This window comes from Pongo pygmaeus, chromosome 17 (genome assembly GCF_028885625.2).
Source record: "Pongo pygmaeus isolate AG05252 chromosome 17, NHGRI_mPonPyg2-v2.0_pri, whole genome shotgun sequence".
NCBI lineage: Eukaryota > Metazoa > Chordata > Mammalia > Primates > Hominidae > Pongo > Pongo pygmaeus.
In genome coordinates, this window is record NC_072390.2 from 51,555,440 (window position 1) to 51,576,221 (window position 20,782).

General features: G+C 37.7%; 1 protein-coding gene across 11 annotated transcripts in view; it reads left to right on the forward strand.

Annotated features, from left to right (window-relative positions):
- Positions 1 to 20,782, forward strand: part of KIAA1328 (KIAA1328 ortholog) — a 396,501-nt gene that overhangs the window by 224,442 nt on the left and 151,277 nt on the right. For all 11 annotated transcript variants that reach the window (XM_054461100.2, XM_054461101.2, XM_063653602.1 and 8 more), the window contains one exon: positions 11,402 to 12,063. In XM_054461100.2, the coding sequence (XP_054317075.2) occupies positions 11,402 to 12,063 (662 nt within the window). The remainder of the gene's footprint in view (positions 1 to 11,401; positions 12,064 to 20,782) is intronic.

The following is a 20,782-nucleotide window of genomic DNA, read 5'->3' on the forward strand; positions in this document are numbered from 1 at the left end:
TGATGATATAACACCTGTAAGTATTTAGTTCATATGCTTAGAAGGTAATCTACCTTGATGATCTTCTAGCAAAATTTGCCAGTAGAGGAGTGTTAATTGCATGGGGGAAAATGAACATTTATTTGGGATGAGACTTTGGCAAACCACACAGTTCAGCTGTTGCATCACATATTTTCTGTCAACTTGACAACTGGTCCATATATGCCCAGTGTTAAAAATGCATTATGTCATTCTGTGCCTTCTTTTACATTAACTCCAGATGCTCTGGGAGATACAACGACCTGGTCCACACAGTAGTTTAGGTTTAGAAATATTTATTTAGGTCTCGAAATACTGACTTCTCAATAGACTAAAGAGCAGAGACGGAAATTTTGAAGTTACAAAACTGAGATTTATTCATTCTTATAAGGCTGTAAGTGGGAATATGAGGATTGTTATAGGGTGCTTGTCAGGATAGGAAATTATTATTTATCATCAGAGAATGAATAGCAATAAGACCTGTTGGTACTATTGAGTAATCTTGTGGTTAACAACTCATAAATGCATTGGAAACAATCACATCCTAAACATCTAAAGTTAATAACAACCTGTTGTAAGAAATTATTACTGCAGTTTAGTTCACCTCTTTCTTTATGAGACTGGCCAGGCCTATAAAAATGATTTATAGAAACTTATAGAACATCACTGTTTACTTGTTGATGGGATTTCACAAAGTAATACTGCAATTGTTTTTTGACATGTGAGAACAGAGAAAATCCTGACTTATCATAAGAATAGTATGTGATTTTTGGTGTGTGTTCATGTATGTGCTTATGTACATGTGTATGTGTGCATACATGTATACAAGATCATATACATATTTATAAATAGGCATTGTTTTCTATGCAGTCTTTAAAATGTTGTATTTTTAAAATTATCTTAAAGATTTAGAAAATATTTTTCTAACTCAGAAATTTATTTATCTTCAATATTAGAAAATCGTTCATTGTATCCAAACCAATTCTCTCACAGGTTTTTTTTTTTAATCCTTGTTCTTTTGTCATTAGTGTCTTTTATCTAGTCATTAGCCTGTGCCTACCCAAGTTATGAGATATTATGCTTCAATTCTGTCGTAAACCAAAGATATCTTCATTTTCTCCTCATGTTTGTTTTATGCTGTGGATTCCATGGCACACCATGTTAGAAGTCGCCCTTAATGGAAGTTACTTTTAGGAGCCAAAAATTGTGGTATCTTTAGTATAAAACAAATCCTTTTCTCTTTTTTTTGAAATGAAGTCTCCCTCTGTCACCCAGGCTGGAGTGCAGTAGTGTGATCTCGGCTCACTGCAACCTCTGCCTCCTGGGTTCAAGCAGTTCTCCTGCTTCAGCCTTCCAAGTAGCTGGGATTACAGGCGTGCACCACCATGCCTGGCTAATTTTTGTATTTTCAGTTGAGATGGGGTTTCACTATTTTGGCCAGGCTGGTCTCAAACTCCTTACCTCAAGTGATCCACCCACCTTGGCCTCCCAAAGTACTGGGATTACAGGCGTGAGCCACCACACCCAGGCTATATAAGACAAATCCTAATATGCTACCACTGTGAACTTAACTTTTTTATCTGTTGTAATCTATAGATTTTTTTCCTGTCTAAATACAGTTTGTTTTTGTAGCCTATATATATCCCCCTACATGCTTTTCTGCTAAATGTCATTTGTTCATTCATCTAGCTCATTTTTATTACATAGAAAAAAATGTAAATATGTAGTACATTTCAAGTCATATTGTTCACTTTTATTATTGGGTTTTGAGCATATTCATAGAATTATTTAATGCCTATTCATAGCATTCTTCAATTGAAAGAATATTTAGTATAATCATCAAGTTCAGTTGGCAAACTACAGCAGGTCATATATAGCCCACTGCGTGATTTTGTACAACCCATGAGCTAAGAATGATTCTTACATCTTCAAATGGTTGGGGGAAAAGGATATTTCATGAAATTGGAAAATCGCAGGAAATTTTTTTTTTTTTTTTTTTTGAGACAGAGTCTCGCTGTGTTGCCCAGGCTGGAGTGCAGTGGCGCGATCTCGGCTCACTGCAAGCTCTGCCTCCCGAGTTCATGCCATTCTCCTGCCTCAGCCTCCTGAGTAGCTGGGACTACAGGCGCACACCACTACACCTGGCTAATTTTTTTTTTTTTCATATTTTTAGTAGAGACGGTGTTTCACCGTGTTAGCCAGGATGGTCTCGATCTCCTGACCTCGTGATCCACCCGCCTTGGCCTCCCAAAGTGCTGGGATTACAGGCATGAGCCACCACGCCTGGCCTGCATGAAATTTGAATTTCACTGCCCATAAATAAGGTTTTACTGTAACACAGCTACAACCATTGTCCATGTATTATCTCTCTTGCTTTTGCACTACAAAAGCAGAGCTGTGCAGCTATGACAAGGATCTCATGGCCTGCAAAGCCAAAAATATTTTTTGTATGGCCCTTTACAAAAAAAAAGTTTGCCGACCTTGTTGTAGTTGCAATTGGCTGAGGCCAGCATCACAGGCGGTGAAGGAATTTACCAAGATAGTCATAGGTAAAGAGAGGCAGATTTATTAGAGAAAGTATGGATATATGTTGCAAGGGTGCAACAGACAACACAACAGAGAAGGGCTATCTGTGAAGAGGCAGGGACTGTAGGCAAGCTTTCTAGGGTTGTTCTGTAGGGGCTACATGTGGAATGAGGTTGTGCTGCTTGGGTTATGTGCAGAGAGATGTGGTTAACCCAGCAGCTTGTTTGTGATTAGCTGTCTCTCAGAGCAATTGTTTTCCCCCACCTGAGACCCCTTCCTCCTTGTTGCTTACTTATCAGGACTCCACATTCCTCTGCAAGATAGGTATAAAAATGAATAAATTCTAGCTACACGCAACATCATGGATAAGGTTCACAAATATAATGTTAGATGAAAGAAGCCAGACACAAAAGAATATATATCATATGATTCCATTTATACTTAAAAAATAAACAAGTAGGCTGGGCATGGTGGCTCACGCCTGTAATCCTAGCACTTTGGGAGGCCAAGGCAGGTGAATTGCCTGTGCTCAGGAGTTTAAGACCAGCCTGGGCAACACGGCGAAACCCTGTCTCTACTAAAATACAAAAATTTAGCCAGGTATGCAGCATGCCCCTGTAGTTCCCAACTACTTGGGAGGCTGAGGCAAGAGAATTGCTTGAACCCAGGAGGCAGAGGTTGCAGTGAGCCGAGATCATGCCACTGCACTCCAGCCTGGGTGACAGAGCAAGACTCCGTCTCTAAAAAAAAAATTTAATAAAATAAATAAATAAATAAACAAGTAAAACTGAACTCTAGTATGGATGTTTAAGCACAAAAGGTTCAAAGCAAAGAAATTACTTCCCTAAAAGTCAGAATAGTCATTCCCTTTGACTGGAGAGATAGAGGGTACTAACTGTGTGGGGCCAGGAGGGTCTTTTGTGTGCAAGTTGTGTTTTTTTTTCTTGGATAGTGGTTACATGGGTATTGCCTTGTGATTATTTACTGAGCTGTTCATATTTGTTTTGTAAACATTTCTCTGTTTATTATATTTCACGTTAAAGAAGTTGGGTTTTTTTTTTTTAGAAGGAACAGTATAGAGTAACAGAAGTAACAGAGTGAGATATTTCCCATATCTCACATGCAACGTTGATGTGACCTTGGGAAAGTTGTATTGCTTCATCAAACCTCATTTTCCCATCTGTAAAATGGTAATTAGAATAACTACCTTACAGAATTAAGGTTGAATATGTAAAACATTTGGCATCCTACATAGTAAGCTCTGAGTTAAGAATAGCCTAAGTGCAACCTACAGAATGGGAGAAAATTTTTGCAATCTATCCATCTGACAAAGGGCCAATATCCAGAATCTACAAGGAACTTAAACAAATTTACATGAAAAAAACAACCCCATCAAAAAGTGGGCAAAGGATATGAACAGACACTTCTAAAAAGACGACATTTATGTGGCCAACAAACATAAGAAAAAAAGCTCATCATTACTGGTCATTAGAGAAATGCAAATCAAAACCACAATGAGATACCATCTCATACCAGTTAGAATGGCGACCATTAAAAAGTGAGGAAACAACAGATGCTGGAGAGGATGTGGAGAAATAGGAACACTTTTACACTGCTGGTGGAAGTGTAAATTAGTTCAACCATTGTGGAAGACAGTGTGGCGATTCCTCAAGGATCTAGAACGAGAAATACCATTTGACCCAGCAGTCTCATTACTGGGTATATACCTAAAGGATTATAAATCATTCTGCTATAAAGACACATGCATATGTATGTTTATTGTGGCACTATTCACAGTAGCAAAGACTTGGAACCAACCCAAATGCCCATCAGTGATAGACTGGATAAAGAAAATGTGGCACATATACACCATGGAATACTATACAGCCATAAAAAAGGATGAGTTAATGTCCTTTGCAGGGACATGGATGAAGCTGGAAACCATCATTCTCAGCACACTAACACAGGAACAGAAAACCAAACACTGCATGTTCTCACTCATAACTGGGAGTTGAACAATGAGAATACATGGACACAGGGAGGGGAACATCACACACTGGGGTTGGGGGATGGGGGGCTAGGGGAGGGATAGCATTAGGAGAAATACCTAATATAGATGATGGGTTGACGGGTGCAGCAAAACACCATGGCACATGTATATCTATGTAACAAACCTGCACATTCTGCACATGTATCCCAGAACTTAAAGTATAATAATAATAATAATAATAAATAGCCTAAGTGATGACAGGCTGCTCTTGGAAAATGTAGGGCATTCAATGGTCAGTGAAGGTGACTGTTCAGAGAAATAATTTGTACAAAGTTCTTCCTTGACCTTCATTTGTTATTTTCCATCTCTTTAACACTTATTCTGAATTATTTAAAGGTCTTATTTTCACCAAGCACTTCACAAAAGAAGACATTCACATGACCAAAAAGCATAAGAAAAGTTGTTCAACATCATGACATATAAGAGAAATGCAAAATAAGACCACAACGAGATTTCACTGCATACACACCAAAATGGCTGAAAATAAAAACACTTACACTACCAAGTGTTCAAGTGAATGCGGAGCAACTGGGACTCTTACACTCCACTTGTGGGATATGAAATCAAATAACCACTTTGGAAAACTTATTGGATTGGCAGTGCCTAATAAAGTTAAACATATGCTTACCCTATGGCCAAGATAAATAAATGCATATATCTGAAAAAAAGACTTTTATCATTACTTTTAATGGCAAAAACGCAATTACTTTTGCACCAGCCTAATATAAGACTATTCATACATGCTTTATTCATAATAACCCCTAACTAGATACAATTTTATATCTGTCAACAAGAGAATGAATGAATTGTGATATATTCATACAATGAAATAGTATGCAGCGGGCTGAGCGCTGTGGCTCACGCCTGTAATCTCAGTACTTTGGGAGGCCGAGGCAGGTGGATCATAAGGTCAGGAGATCGAGACCATCCTGGCCAACATGGTGAAAACCTGTCTCTACTAAAATACAAAAATTAGCCGGGCATGGTGGCGTGCGCCTGTAGTCCCAGCTACTCAGGAGGCTGAGGCAGGAGAATCACTTGAACCCAGGAGGCGGAGGTTGCAGTGAGCCAAGATCGCCCCACTGCACTCCAGCCTGGGTGACAGAGCGAGAGTCCATCTCAAAAAAAAAAAAAAAGAGAAAGAAAAATACTACGCAGTGATAAAAAGAATGCACTATTTATTGAAACATACAACATAGAAGAAGCTAAAAAATTATGTTGAGCTAGAGAAACCAGGCACAAAAGAGTGACATACTCTATGATTCCATTTATTTGAGGTTTAGCGTAAGCAAAATGAATCTGGTCATAGAGGTCAGAATGATAGTTATCCCTGGGAGTCTGAGGAGGTGCTATCGACTAGAAAGGGCACAAGGGAACTTTCTGGGGTAATGGAAATGTTCTATAACTTGATCTAGGTGATGGTTACACAGATAGATAGAAATATAAAAATTCATCAAGCTGTACACTGAAGATCTTTGCATTTTATTGTAAATTACGCCTCAATGTTTAAAAAAAATTTTGGTTTCTAAGTTACTGTTATATCTCGGAAAACAATCACATTAAACCCATATGTCAGAGGCAGCCATTTGGGAGTTCATGTTGGTTTAAGCCTTAGTTAAGAGAAGTTATATTTGTAAGTATAGAAATCCTGGAGCAGCTCCAGAAAGAAAAATACATCTATTTCATTCAGGCCCATTGTTACTTCCTTGTGTCCTAAAGGCAACATCTGTCTTCAACTCTACTAATAAAATAGCTTAATTTTTTATATTCAGATTCTTACAGGGGGTTTTCAATTTCTGTTGTCTTCCTCTTCCTTTAGTTACTGTGACCCATACCCCATCTTGAATTTTTCTGTTAAGCTTATATAGCAGACCGTATGCTTGTTGAGAATGTCTGTGTACAAGCCCTAGTGCAGTGCATAGAGGGATAAATATAGCTCTTTCCTTCAAAATTGTTGAGTCAGAATTCAATGAGAAGAATCATATTAATAATAATAATGGGAAACATTCTTTTGAATACTAACTTTATGTTAGATATGGTCCAAGCACTTTATATGTATTACTTCATTTAATCCTTACAAGAACCCTAAAAGGCAGTGCAAGATGTTAGTGTAGAGTGATATCTTTTGTATGAAAGAGAAAAATGAATAACTTATCTGTTAAGCAATTCAATTCTGGCCTGACTTGCAAACTCAACTTTAGCAAAATAAAGATAAGTTACTGAACTCCTTCACTTTAGAAGAGGTTTAGATATAACCTGTTGTAACTGAACATGGCCTTTGGGGATTTCTCCCCCACCTCATCTACACACCACATACAGTGTTCTCCTTGAAAGAAATATGAGTGGGTTTTTTTCTTTTTTGTAAATTGGACTTTTATAAATTGGTGCCCTTGATAACTGCCCATCTTTCTCACCACCGCATTCAGTTTTGAAATAGATGCTTTTTTTTTTTTTTTTTTCTTTGAGACAGAGTCTCACTCTAGAGTCGCCCAGGCTGGAGTGCAGTGGTGCAATCCTGGCTCACTGCAAGCTCCGCCTCCCGGGTTCACGCCATTCTCTTGCCTCAGCCTCCCGAGTAGCTGGGACTACAGGTGCCCGCCGCCACGCTTGGCTAAAATTTTTAGTAGAGACAGAGTTTCACCGTGTTAACCAGGATGGTCTCAATCTCCTGACCTCGTGATCTGCCCACCTCGGCCTCCCAAAGTGCTGGGATTACAGGCGTGAGCCACTGTGCCCGGCCAATAGATGCATTTTTTAATCTCTGTTTTACTGGTGAGGAACCTGAGGCTTAGGCAATTTGAGTAAGGTGCTATATTAGTTTCATAGTGCCGTGTAACAGATACCACTAACCTGGTAATTTAAAGCTACGCAGATTTATTACCTCACAACAGTTTCTGTGGGTCATGAGTATGGGCACAACTTAGTTGGGTCCTCTGCTTAAGTTCTTAACAATGCTGCAATTAAAGTACAGCTGGGCTGCATTCTTTTTTTTTTTTTTAATAGTTTAAGTTCTAGGGTACATGTGCACAACGTGCAGGTTTGTTACATATGTATACATGGCTGCATTATTATCTGGAGCTCAAGGTCCTCTTCCAAATTCACATGGTCATTGGCAGAAGTTAGTTTCTTACATATATATGATACATGTCCCATTTACTTACTAGCTGTTGGCGGGAGACTGCTTTCTGCTCCAGATGTTTTTGCCACTTGATTGGCCCTCCCACAACATAGCAATTTATTTCTTCATGGCCAGCAGAAGAATCTCCAACCTTATGTGGGGTGGGGGATGAGGGAGCAGGATAAGACCTTCTTTTAAAGGGCTTACCTGATTAGATCAAGCACACCCAGGATAGTCTCCCTTTTTATTAACTCAAAGTCAACTGATTAGGAACCTTAGTTACATATGAAGTCTGTTTTGCCATAAAATGTAATAAAATCAAAAGATTTATATCTTGTCATATTCACAGGTCCTCCCTGCACTCAAGGAAAGAAGGTAATAAAGGTTGCATACACTAGGGGGTGAGAATCATGGGGAGCATCTTAGAATTCTGCCTATTACACATGAGCAGTAACCCAGCAGGTAATTGACAGAGCATTGCTCTCTAGGCAAAGCATGCATTAAAATCATTAAGCTGTACTACCTCTCAACAACAGGAAACATTGCCTGAAAAAAAATTTTTTAATTATTCCAAATACTTGATTTTGTGGATAATTTTACAGTTAGTACCATTAAAGTAAGTGTAGAATATGTCAGTACCTAAAAATGGACATATGTAAATAATGTTATGAAACAAAAATGAGACTATAAAATATGGATTTGAATATATAATATAAAATATATAAGTTTCTGGATCTTTTAAAAACTTACCTGTCATTTGAAATATATATATATATCTCTAGTAATTTCTGACCTTTTAGTAAAAGATAGTTTACCATACTAAGTAGCAGGTGATAAATGTTAAATGTTTGTACTGGCAGTAAGTACTATAGAAGTTCAGAGTAGGAGAGATTAATGTGGACTAGAGATTCTCTTTAGATGTAAAATTAATTTTTTTATGAAGTAGCTTATTAGAAATTTTGCCTAGCACTGGTTCACATTCTATTGCTTGTCATCTGTTTGGTGTACAGGATTGCACATCTTCTTTGAAGAAGAGCAAGTCTTCTCCTCATTCTCATTTAAATAGAAATCCTTTAGCATTAATACAGTCATTCAATTAAAATCTTAATCACTGTAATACCCTTCATTCTTTTATCATAGGATAAGAAACATGATGTTGCTGTGTATCTTTGTTAGTTGATACTTTTTACCCATCAGTCCATCGTTTGCAACTGTTGCGAAATAAATTGGTGGGATTTTTCTCCCCTTATACTAGGGATCTCATTTATTCTCATTTATTTGTTTTATGTCTGTGGAGTAGCTAGCTATTTCAATTGTTTTAAATTACTTTTTATTTAAAAATAGGCATGGTAGACCAAATATGACCATGTCTTAATTCCCGAATGTCACATTATGTGTCACAAGGGACTTCGTAATGCAAGAGACTTTGCAGATGTGATTAAGGCTCTTGAGAGGGGGAAATTAACTATATTACCCAGGTAGGCCCAATCAAATCCAAGCAGTCCTTCTAAGAAGGAGCAGAAGGAGTCAGAGGAGAAGGCAATGTGTGATGATGATGGAAGCAGGAGGTGGAGTGACACACCATGAAGATGGAGGAAGGGCTATAAAAGTGAGAAATACAAGTGGCCACTAGAAGCTAAAAAAGGCAAGGAAGCTGATTCTGTCTTCAGAGCCAAAGGAACTAGCCCTCCCAACATCTTGACTTCAGCCCAGTGAAACAGATTTCTAATTTCTGACTTCCAGAATTGTAAGATAATACATTTGTGTTATTTTAAGCCACAAAGTTTGTGCTAAGTTGTTATAGCCACAGTAGGAAACTAATACTGTAGTTGTAATATATTTGTTTACTAAAAAAGTCGTATTTCTCTTGCAGCATTGAGCAAATAAGCTTCCCTTAGCATGCAAATAATTGTGCGTGAAAAGTGATACTATTTCAGAGGATATGGATAGAAGATTAAGAATTTTTGCTTGTTTGGTTAATATAAGTGTTCAATACACAGAAGATTTTTTGGATTTGTTTGAATAGAAATGGAAAATGGCAAGAAAGTACAGTGTTAACATAAATGGGCTTTGAATGAAAGCCTGAGGGAAGAGGAAGTGTTAGTGGAAGCTGTCAGATATTTCACTTGTTTAGGTCTGCTTAGTTTCTTTCTCTTATCTTCTCTTTAGCTTTCACTAAAGACTGAATCTGTGTATCTAGAATAAATAGGCCTTGGAAAACAAGGCCTCTCAACAAGTGGATTTGTTCCTTTCAGATTTGTGTGAAAGGTTATACTCTGGCTGCTCAGAAGAAATAACAGCTGCTAGGAATAACACATTTTCAAACAACCCGTCTTGCTAGTTAAGTAATTGGACTTGGAGGCCCTTTTTTGCAGTGCTCCAGATCTAAATTGAAGGGAAGTTTTTGTGTTATAAAGGGCCACCCTTGGAAGAGTCTGATCGTTAGCTGGATTCATTTTCAGAAATGCACCTCCTTCAGTTTTGTTTAAGTTTCTTTTTTACACATTAATATCTTTCATTATTTTGTTAATTACAAGTGTCTGCCTTCATAGGCAAGTTGCTCATTTGTAACACATGCAACATTTACATTAAACTATAATATTTCTGTTTGGACAACCTGGAATTTAGATACACCATGTTTCTGAAATACACTGTGAAGAAAAGCTGCTTAGTTGTACTAAGTCAATGATGTTCAGAGATGAGCTAAGTATAACAACTCAACCTTCCCAGGCCAAGCTCAACAATAAGGCAGATGGAGGTGTTGCATGATATAGACCAACGGTTTTCAAAGTGTGGTCCCAGGTCAGCAACATGAGCAAATTCTCTGACTCTGCTCCAGACAGAAAGATTTGGAAACTCTGGGGATGAAGCTATAGGTTCATGTTTAACAAGCACCCTTCAGTTTATTCTGCTGCACATTAAAGTTTGAGAATCATTGATATAGATTAAGTTTTGTTCTCGCTGACAGAACAGACTTACAGCTAAAATGTTGGAAAATCTGACTCTATTGACATGTCAGAGATAATTTGCAACTCCTTCCTTTCTGCCCGAGTTCTATCAATCACTTGAATAGACTGAAAAATCACTTATGTTTGTAGATGAAATTAAATATTTTTTGTATTTAAATAACGCTTTTGATTAGAATCCTATTTTGCTGAAAGTGGTTGGTTTTATCTGTGTTCTGTAAAGATATTTATAAAACCTCATCAAAGTTCTACCAGTAAATCACATTCTATTCAGTATAAGGTGAAATGTTTTACATCAAGTCTCATGCTTTTTAATGGCCAAAGAGTATTTAAAGTGAATGAATGGATTCCTTGGCTCAGTATTCAAAAGTAAACATTTTAAGATGTTAATGTTTAAGGCTTTCACCTCTTCTCAAAATTGATTTTATGTAACTCTTTATTTGCAACTCCAGAAATCACCAAAGATCATGCTTAAGCAACATGTAGCAGCAACTTATTTTTCTTATCTTTATGTAGATTTACTGAAGTGTAGATTGTTTGAAAATGGATGTAGCTTTGGGGCACAAGTCTGTTTAGCTGTGCGAATGCTATAATTTAATATTTAAGACAAAACAACAGCTTTGGCTTGGTAAATATATATCACTGATTTCTGAAAAACTGAACGAAAGAACTTGTTTTGTTGTGTTCTTATTTGACAGGTAATCTTGTTGTGGTTCTTTCTAGGTATCCAGTAGAAAAAGCACTCTCCAGTGTTCATCTGTGGAACTCGATGGTTCCTACTTGAGCGTAGCCAGACCACAGACCTATTATCAAACCAAGCAAAGACCTAAGTCTGCAGTCCAGGATTCAGCTTCAGAATCCCTTATAGCATTTAGGAATAATTCTTTGAAACCAGTAACCCTTCATCATCCCAAAGATGATCTAGATAAGATACCATCAGAGACCACAACATGTAATTATGAATCTCCAGGGAGAAAACCAGTAGATGCAGTCCCAACAGAGAAAATGCCACAAGAAGAATTAAACATGAAGGAATGTCCACACCTTAAGCCTACTCCTAGTCAGTGCTGTGGTCATAGACTTGCTGCAGATCGTGTTCATGACAGCCATCCTACAAACATGGCCCCTCAACATCCTAAGACACATCCAGAATCATGCAGTTATTGTCAGCTTTCTTGGGCATCTCTGGTGCATGGTGGAGGGGCACTGCAACCCAGTGAAACTTTGAAAAAGCAGATCTCAGAAGATAGAAAGCAGCAACTGATGCTTCAGAAAATGGAACTGGAAATTGAAAAGGAGCGCCTTCAGCATCTGCTTGCCCAGCAGGAGACAAAGCTTCTTCTAAAACAGCAGCAGCTTCACCAGTCTCAACTGGATTACAATTGGTGAGTACTACCTGTTCTTTTTTTTTCTTTTCTTTTTTTTGAGACGTTAGTCTCACCCTTTCAGCTCACTGCAGCCTCCGCCTCCCGAGTTCAAGCAGTTCTCTGCCTCAGCCTCCTGAGTAGCTGGGATTACAGACACCCGCCACCACACCTGGCTAATTTTTGTATTTTTAGTAGAGACGAGGTTTCACCATCTTGGCCAGGCTGGTCTTGAACGCCTGACCTCATGATCCACCCGCCTTGACCTCCCAAAGTGCTGAGATTACAGGCGTGAGCTACCGCGCCTGCCCGAGTCCTGCCTGTTCTTTTAGCAATGTCTGTAGTTTGGAGAGCACAGTGTAAAATTGTTGTATTACTATAGCAGATGTGTAGAACCAGAGGTTTTTCTGGATCTTGGCTTACTCAAGATGCATATCAGTTATGTCTACTAAGTAAATTCCCCTTTATTCTTTGGAAGACTTCAAAGATTACCTTGTCTTCCAAATTGATAGCTTAGAATATCTATTTCTGAGCAGTCTGGTGTAATTTTTGCTGGGTTCCAAAGACATTTTAAAATGATCTTGCCATTATGCAGAATCCTTTGCTGTATGATATCATTGTGGACAATATTAGGCATTAAGTAAAAGCTTGAGATTTCGGGGTGTGGAATTAGATTGTAAAGCAGTGAGATTAGCTGTCATCATTCCAAATTTATGTCTACCCACCATAATATAAAATATAACAAGTGATGGGAGTCTTCTAAATTCAACCCTTTCTGGCCATGAAGCATGACCTGTTGAATGACAAATTCTCATAAACCTATCCACATGTAGGCTGTTCTTCCCTTAACAATTCTTCCTAAGAACAGTGCTTCAAAAGATAAATTGCTGTTTTATTATTATATAGTGTTTCTTTACTCCACATCCTTGTTGGCATTTGGTATTGTCATTAATTTTTATTTTACCTCTTCTAATATGTGTATAGTGACATTTCATTTCAGTCTTAATTTGCATTTCACTAATGGCTAGTAATGTTGAACATCTTTTTGTGTGTGTGCATGTTTGCCCTCCTATCTTCTTCAGTAAATTCTCTCTTCAGTATTGCCCATATTCTAATTGGATCATTTGGGTGTTTTGCTGTTTGGAGAGTTCTTCATATATTCTAGATATACATCTTTTGTCAGATATGTGAAGAGCAAATATTTTCTCCCAGTCTGTAACTTGTCTTTTCTTTTTTATCTTTAATTTTTTTTTTTCTTTTGGTAGAGACAGGTTCTCACTATGTTGCCCAGGTTGGTCTTGAACTTAAACAGTTCTCCCGCCTCAGCCTCCCAAAGTGCTGGAATTACAGCCGCTGCTGGAATTTGAGCCACTGCTCCTGACTCTGCCTTTTCAGTTGCTTAATGGGATCTTTCGTAGAGCAGAAATCTTTAATTTTAATGAAGTCCAATTTATCTATTTTTTTCTGTTATGGATTATATAAAGTTTTATCAGAGATAGGTGTTGAATTTTGTCAAATACCTTTTATGAATTTTGTCAAATATCTTTTATGATCATGTGATTTGTCTTATTTGCCCTGTTAATATGGTGAATTACATAGATTTTTAAATATTAAACCAGCTTGCATCCCTGAAATAAACCCCACTTGGTCATAATGTATGATTTTTTAAATGTTACTGAATTCCATTTACTAATATTTTGTTGAGGATATTTGCCTCAGTTTTTTTTTTTTTTTTTTTTTTTTTTTTTTTTTTGAGACAGAGTCTTGCTCTGTCACCCAGGCTGGAGTGCAGTGGCATGATCTTAGCCCACTATAACCTCCACCTACTGGGTTCAAGGGATTCTCATGCCTCAGCCTCCCAAGTAGCTGGGATTACAGGCGTGAGCCACTGCGTCTGGCCTATTTACATTAGTTTTGATGAGGGATATTGTTCTGTTGTTTTCCTTTTTCTTTTTTCCCCTGGGTCCTTGTCTTGTTTTGGTATCAAGGTAATGCAGGCCTCATAAAATGAGTTGGGAGATGTTCGCTCTGCTTCTACTTTCTGGAAGAGATTGTGTAGAATTGGTGTTAATTCTTCTTTAAATGTTTAGTAGAATTCTCCAGTGAAACCATCTGGACCTGGAGATTTATTTTTTGAGACTTTTTAAATTCCAAGTTTAATTTCCTTAATACTTACAAGGCTGTTCAAATTATCTATTGGATAATCTGCCTTGCCACAGGTTTGTTCATTTTAATTATCTTTCAAATTAATGGGTTTCTTGTTTCATTTAGTTTTTGTTATTGTTTTTCTGTTTTCAATTTCATTGGTTTCTGCTCTTTATTATTTTCTTCCTTCTGCTTGCTTTAAATTTACTTTGCTCTTCTTTTTTCCTAATTTGTTAAGGTGGAAGCATATTGGTTTGAGACTTTTTCACTTTTCTACTGGAAGCATTTAGTGCTCTAAATTCCCTTCTCGGCACTGATTCAGCTGTGTCCCACAAATTTTGATATGTTGCATTTTCATGTTTATCCAATTCAGTGTGCTTTTGGGGTATCTTTTGAAACTTCCTATTTGACCCATGGGTTATTTAGAAGTGTTATATTTAGTTTCCAGGTTCTTAAAGATTTTCCTGTTTTATTTCTGTTTCTGATTTCTAGTTTGATACCACTGTGCACACACAACACACTGTATGTTTTTCATTCTTTCAGACTTATTGAAGTTTGTTTAAGGACCCTAGGGCATGTTCTATCTTGATATATGTTCCATGATGTTTGAAAAGAATACGTATTGTGCTGTTGGGTGGAGTGTTCTGTAAATTGGATCCTATTATTTGACAGTATTGTTGAGTTCTTCTATATTCTTGCTGATTTTCTACCTACTTCTATCAATTATTGACAGAGGGGTTTTGAAATCTCCAAGTACAATTGTGATATATCTATTTTTCCTATTAGTTCTATTAGTATTTGTTTTATATATTTATACCTCTGTTCTTTGCTGCTTGTGCATTGAATTTGCTATGTCTTCTTGGTAGATCGACCATCTTGTCACTATGTAATGTCTTTCTCTGTCCCTAGTAATTTTTTTTTTTTTTTTTTTTTTTGAGACGGAGTCTCTGTTGCCGAGACTGGAGTGCAGTGGCACTATGTTGGCTCACTGCAACCTCCGTCTCCTGGGTTCAAGCAATTCTCCTGCCTCAGCCTCCTGAATAGCTGGGATTACAGGCGCCCACCACCATGCCCGGCTAGTTTTTATATATGTATTTTTTAGTAGAGATGGGGTTTTACCATGTTGGTCAGGCTAGTCTCGAACTGCTAACCTCAGGTGATCCACCTACCTCGTAATTTTTTTTATCTAAATTCTCCTTTACCTGATACTAATATAGCCATTCTTACTTTCATTTTATTAAGGTTTTCAAGATGTGTGTTCTTCCATCCTTTTACTTTCACCCTATATATGTTGTGATTTTGAATTCAGTTTCTTAGACACAGCATGTAATTGAGTCAGCCAGTTTCTTTTAATTGGTATGTTATGTTCAGATATTTCCTTTTTTGTTTTTGATTTTTTTTCTTTCTTTCTTGGAGTGCAGTGGCACAATCACGGCTCACTGCTGCAGCCTTGACCTCCTGGGCTCAGGTGATCCTCCTGCCTCAGTTTCCTGAGTAGCTGGAACTACAGGCATGTGCTGCCATGCCCAGCTAGTTTTTGCATTGTTTGTAGAGATAGGGTTTTGCCATTTTTCCCTGGCTGGTCTTGAGCTCCTGGGCTCAAGCAATCTGCCTACCTCAGCCTTCCGAAGTACTGGGATTACAGGCATGAGGCACCGCACCTGGACCAGACACTTACTTTTAATGTAAATTGTATATGATTTCCCATATTGTTGGCCCTCCATATCCCTGGAGTCAACCAACTGTGATTGAAAATATTTGGGGGCAATAAATAATGCAACAATAAAACTATTACAAATAAAAAATATAGTATAGCAAATATTTACATAGCATTGACATTATAGTAGGTATTACCAATATTATAAGTAATGTAGAGATGATTTAAATTATACTAGAGGATGTGCAAAGATTATGTATACATACACATCACTTGAGCAAATCCTTGGGATTTTGGTATGAGAGAAGGTCTGGGACTAATACCCTGAGGATACCAAGGAACCACTGTAGTGTTTTTGAGTATATTTCTTTGAATAGATTTGTTTTATTGGTTGCTCTAAGTATTCTGTTATACACACATAACTTATCAAAGTCTATTGGTATCATATTTTATCAATTTAAATTAAATGTAGAAATTTGATCTCTCTTTAAGTTCCCTTACCCTCCCCCATTTATAATTGTCTTAAAGAGTTTCTCGTTGAGAATAGAACAAGAGAAATTTTACAATATGAACAACAGAAATAGACTAAACCAAAAAAAGCCTAAACAGAGTCTCTCATTGAGAACCACATCATAAAATATTGTAAGTTTTGCTTAAATCATCAAATGTAAAATAAGTTACAGAATAATTTAGAAAAGTGAAGAGAGGAAAAATATATTTATCTGTGTTTCTATTTTTTTTCTATTGTTCTTCCTTTCTGATGTTCCAAGATTTCCTCTTTTATCTTTTTGTTGTTTTGTTTTTAGATCTCTGTTTATTCTTTAAGGTAAGCCTGCTCTAGTTTTGCTTCATATGAAAATGTTCTTATTTTCACATCATTTCTAAAGGATATTACCATTGCTGAATATAGGATTCTGAGTTGACAGGGTTGCTTTTTTTTTTTTTTCTATCAGCACTTGACAAATGTGGCATTTTCTTCTGTCCCCCGATGTTTTCCATAGTCGTTTGCATTATTTTTCTCTATGCATAAAATATAATTTCTCTTTTGCTTTTTAAAGATTTTTTTGTCTTTAATTTTAAGAAATTTCACTGTGATATGTCTTGACATGGATTTCTTTATCCTATAAGGACTTTGATCAGCTTCTTGATTTATAGTTTTATGTCTTTTGCCAAATTTAGGAAGTTTTCTGTAATTATTTTTTTCTAATACTTTTTGAACCCCATGCCCTCTTCTGGCTAGCTAATGACATAAATTTACAATCTTTTGTTATGGCTCCACATTTTTTTAAATTTTACTTTAAGTTCCGGGATACCTGTGCAGAGTGTACAGGTTTATTACATAGGTATATGGGTACCATGGTGATTTGCTGCACATACTGACCCATTCCCTAAGTTCCTTCCCCTTACCCCTGACTCCCCAAGAGGCTCTGGTGTGTGTTGTTCCCCTCCCTTTGTCCATGTGTTCTCATTGTTCAACTCCCACTTATGAGTGAGAACATGCGGTATTTGATTTTCTGTTCCTGTGTTAGTTTGCTGAGGATGCAGCTTCATCCATGTCCCTGCAAAGGACATGATCTCTGGCTAGCCATATGCAGAAAACTGAAACTGGACCTCTTCCTTACACCTTATACAAAAATTAACTCAAGATGGATTAAAGACTTAATGTAAAACCCAAAACTATAAAAACCCTAGAAGAAAATCTAGGCAATACCATTCAGGATATAGGCATGGGCAAAGACTTCATGATGAAAAAGCTGAAAGCAGTTGCAGCAGAAGCCAAAATTGACAAATGGGATCTAATTAAACTAAAGCGCTTCTGCACAGCAAAAGAAACCGTCATCAGAGTGAACAGGTAACCCACAGAATGGGAGAAAATTTTTGCAATCTACCCATCTGAAAAAGGTCTAATATCCAGAATTTACAAGGAACTTAAACAAATTTACAAGAAGAAAAACAACCCCATCAAAAAGTGGGCAAAGCATATGAACAGACACTTCTCAAAAGAAGACATTTATGTGGCCAACAAACATATGAAAAAAAGCTCAACATCATATTAGAGAAATGCAAATCAAAACCACAATGAGATATCATCTCACGCCAGTCAGAATGGCAATTATTAAAAGGTTCCACATGTCTCTGACATTCTGTTTAGGCTTTTTTGTGTATATTTAGTCTACTTCTCTTTGTTGTTCAGATTGTACAATTTATCTTGTTCTATTCTCAAATTTCTGTTTCTTTCATTTGTCCTCTTCATTCTGTTTTTGAGCCAGTCCATTGAGTTTTTAAATTTTACTTATTGTCTTTTTCATTTGTCTTAAGTATTTTCCAGAGCTAAAATTTCCACTTAGTTCTTCTTTATGTCTTCTCTTTATTTTCAGAGACTTTCTGTTCTTTTCCTTTCAAAGAGCATATTTGTAAGTGCTTTTTGCAGCATTTTTATGATGCATGCTTTACTATCTTATCAGATAATACCAACGTTTATGTCATCTTGACACTAGTTTCTGCTGGTTGTCTTTTCTTATTCAAGTTGAGATTATCTTCATTTGTAGCATGATGAGTGATTTTTATTGCATTCTGGACATTTTCAGTTTATGATGTGAGATACTGATCTTGGTTCTCTAACACCACCCCAGTGAAGATTTAAGATGTCTCATTGAACCATTGGAAAATGGAAGTCTAGCCTCCCACTGGACCTTTGCTGGTGGGAATGGGGAAAATGAGACCACAGTTTTTCCCATGTTTGGCTGTAGTAGGACAGTTATTGTCTAAAAGTTTTCTGTCAATATAGACTGCTCCTTTCCTCATCCTTTAGACAGAGAGAGAGCAGGCTGTTTTTTCCTCTATGACTTTGGAGTTTCTAGGTTGCCAGCTTCTCCTGCATTCAAGATTTCTAAGGCAAAAACAAAGCCCAGGAAACTCACCATGTTGTTGTTTTTCTGGCCCCTGTTTCTTACCTTTTACAGTATTTTGTTTCAAGTATAATGTCTAAGATTTTTAGTTGTACAGGGGTAGACAGAAGTGCAGCTATTTCATCATGTCTCAGAACTGTAAGTCCCTAGAGATTTTTATTAAATAATGGAAAGCAAATACATATGTAAAAGTTCAGGCCAGGTGTGGTGGCTCACGCCTGTAATTCCAGCACTTTGGGAGGCCGAGGTGGTGGATCACCTGAGGTTGGGAGTTTGAGACCAGCCTAGCCAACATGGTAAAACCCCATCTCTACTAAAATACAAAAATTAGCCAGGCATGGTGGTGGGAGCCTGTAATCCTAGCTACTCAGGAGGCTTAGGCACGGGAATCACTTGAGTGCGGGAGGTGGAGGTTGCAGTGAGCTGAGATTGCGCCATTGCACTCTAGCCTCGGTGACAGAGCGAGACTGTCTCAAAAAAAAAAAAAAACAGTTCAGTAAGTCTAATGATTTCTGATTTTCTTCCAATTTAATTTATGCAGTAACTATGTAAATTAAATTTTATCAAGTATATTTTATTATTTTTATTCAAACATTAGATTTTTATAGATTGAACAAAAGTACTTAAGAAAGCAAGATAACCAGGAAGGTTCACAGTATACTCTGGTGATGGGCAGAGAATGCCTGTTTTCTGTCATTACCATTGAAATTTGTTACTTTTTTTAACTTCTAAAAATGTATACCATCTGGAAAACTACTCACCTAAAATAGCTTGAGATCTTTCTGGAACCTGGATCTCTTTATGCCAATTGTCAGTTTAAGCTGACCATGTTTTCATCTTGTGTGTTGAGTTCCTTTACTTGAAAGTGGTTGGCATTTGACTACAACGCAACCTTTGGGTTATATGGGAATTATCCTTGGAAAGAGTTATTTGCTTTCTGGCTTTAGGAGCCCCAATGTTTTACTTTATTCACTTTGGGTCATTTTCAGTCTTCTTGGTTAGCCTTTGTGAAGGAAATATATCCAAACCATCAGACAGTACCCAGCTGTAACACTGGCCACCTTTAGAACTAGTCATGCTGGGCCGGGCGTGGTGGCTCACGCCTATAATCCCAGCACTTTGGGAGGCCAAGGCGGGTGGATCACGAGGTCACGAGGTCGACACCATCCTGGCTAACATGGTGATACCCCATCTCTACTAAAAATACAAAAATTAGCCAGGCATGGTGGCAGGCGCCTGTAATCCCAGCTACTCGGGAGGCTGAGGCAGGAGAATCGCTTGAACCCGGGAGGCAGAGGTTGCAGTGCAGTGAGCCGAGATCGTGCCACTTCACTCCAGCCTGGGTGACAGGCAAGACTCTGTCTCAAAAAAAAAAAAAAAAAAAAAAAAGAACTAATCATGCTGGTTTCTGGTGCCTTTGTTCATCCCAGTCGTAGTTCTGCCATTTCATGTATCCTTATGTTGCTCTCATCCTAAAACAAAGTTCTTTCCAATCAAGACAGTAAAAAAAAAATCCAAATCCAAGTGAGATGCCCAGAGAAACAGAGACTCAAGACATACATTGATTGAAGGATTGATTGATTGATTGATTGATTGATTGACGGAGTTTGGCTCTGTCACCCAAGCTGGAGTGCAGTGGCGCGATCTCGACTCACTGCAACCTCTGCCTCCCAAGTTCAAGCAATTCTCCTGCCTCAGCTTCCCCGAGTAGCTGGGATTGCAGGCACACACCACCACACCAGGCTAATTTTTGTATTTTTAGTAGAGACAGGGTTTCACCATGTTGGCCAGGCTGGTCTCAAACTCCTGATCTCAAGTGATCCACCCTCCTTGGCCTCTCAAAGTGCTGGGATTACAGGCGTGAACCACCGTGCCCCACCAAGACATTTCTAACTGAACAGCTTTCACCTCTAGTTATCCTGCCTACTGCCACCATGTTTTATCGTAGCTGGTGAAACCCAGAACTAGGACCATAAATCTGTCTATTTAATTAATCAGTATCACAATTTATATTTCTAGGCTGAAAGTT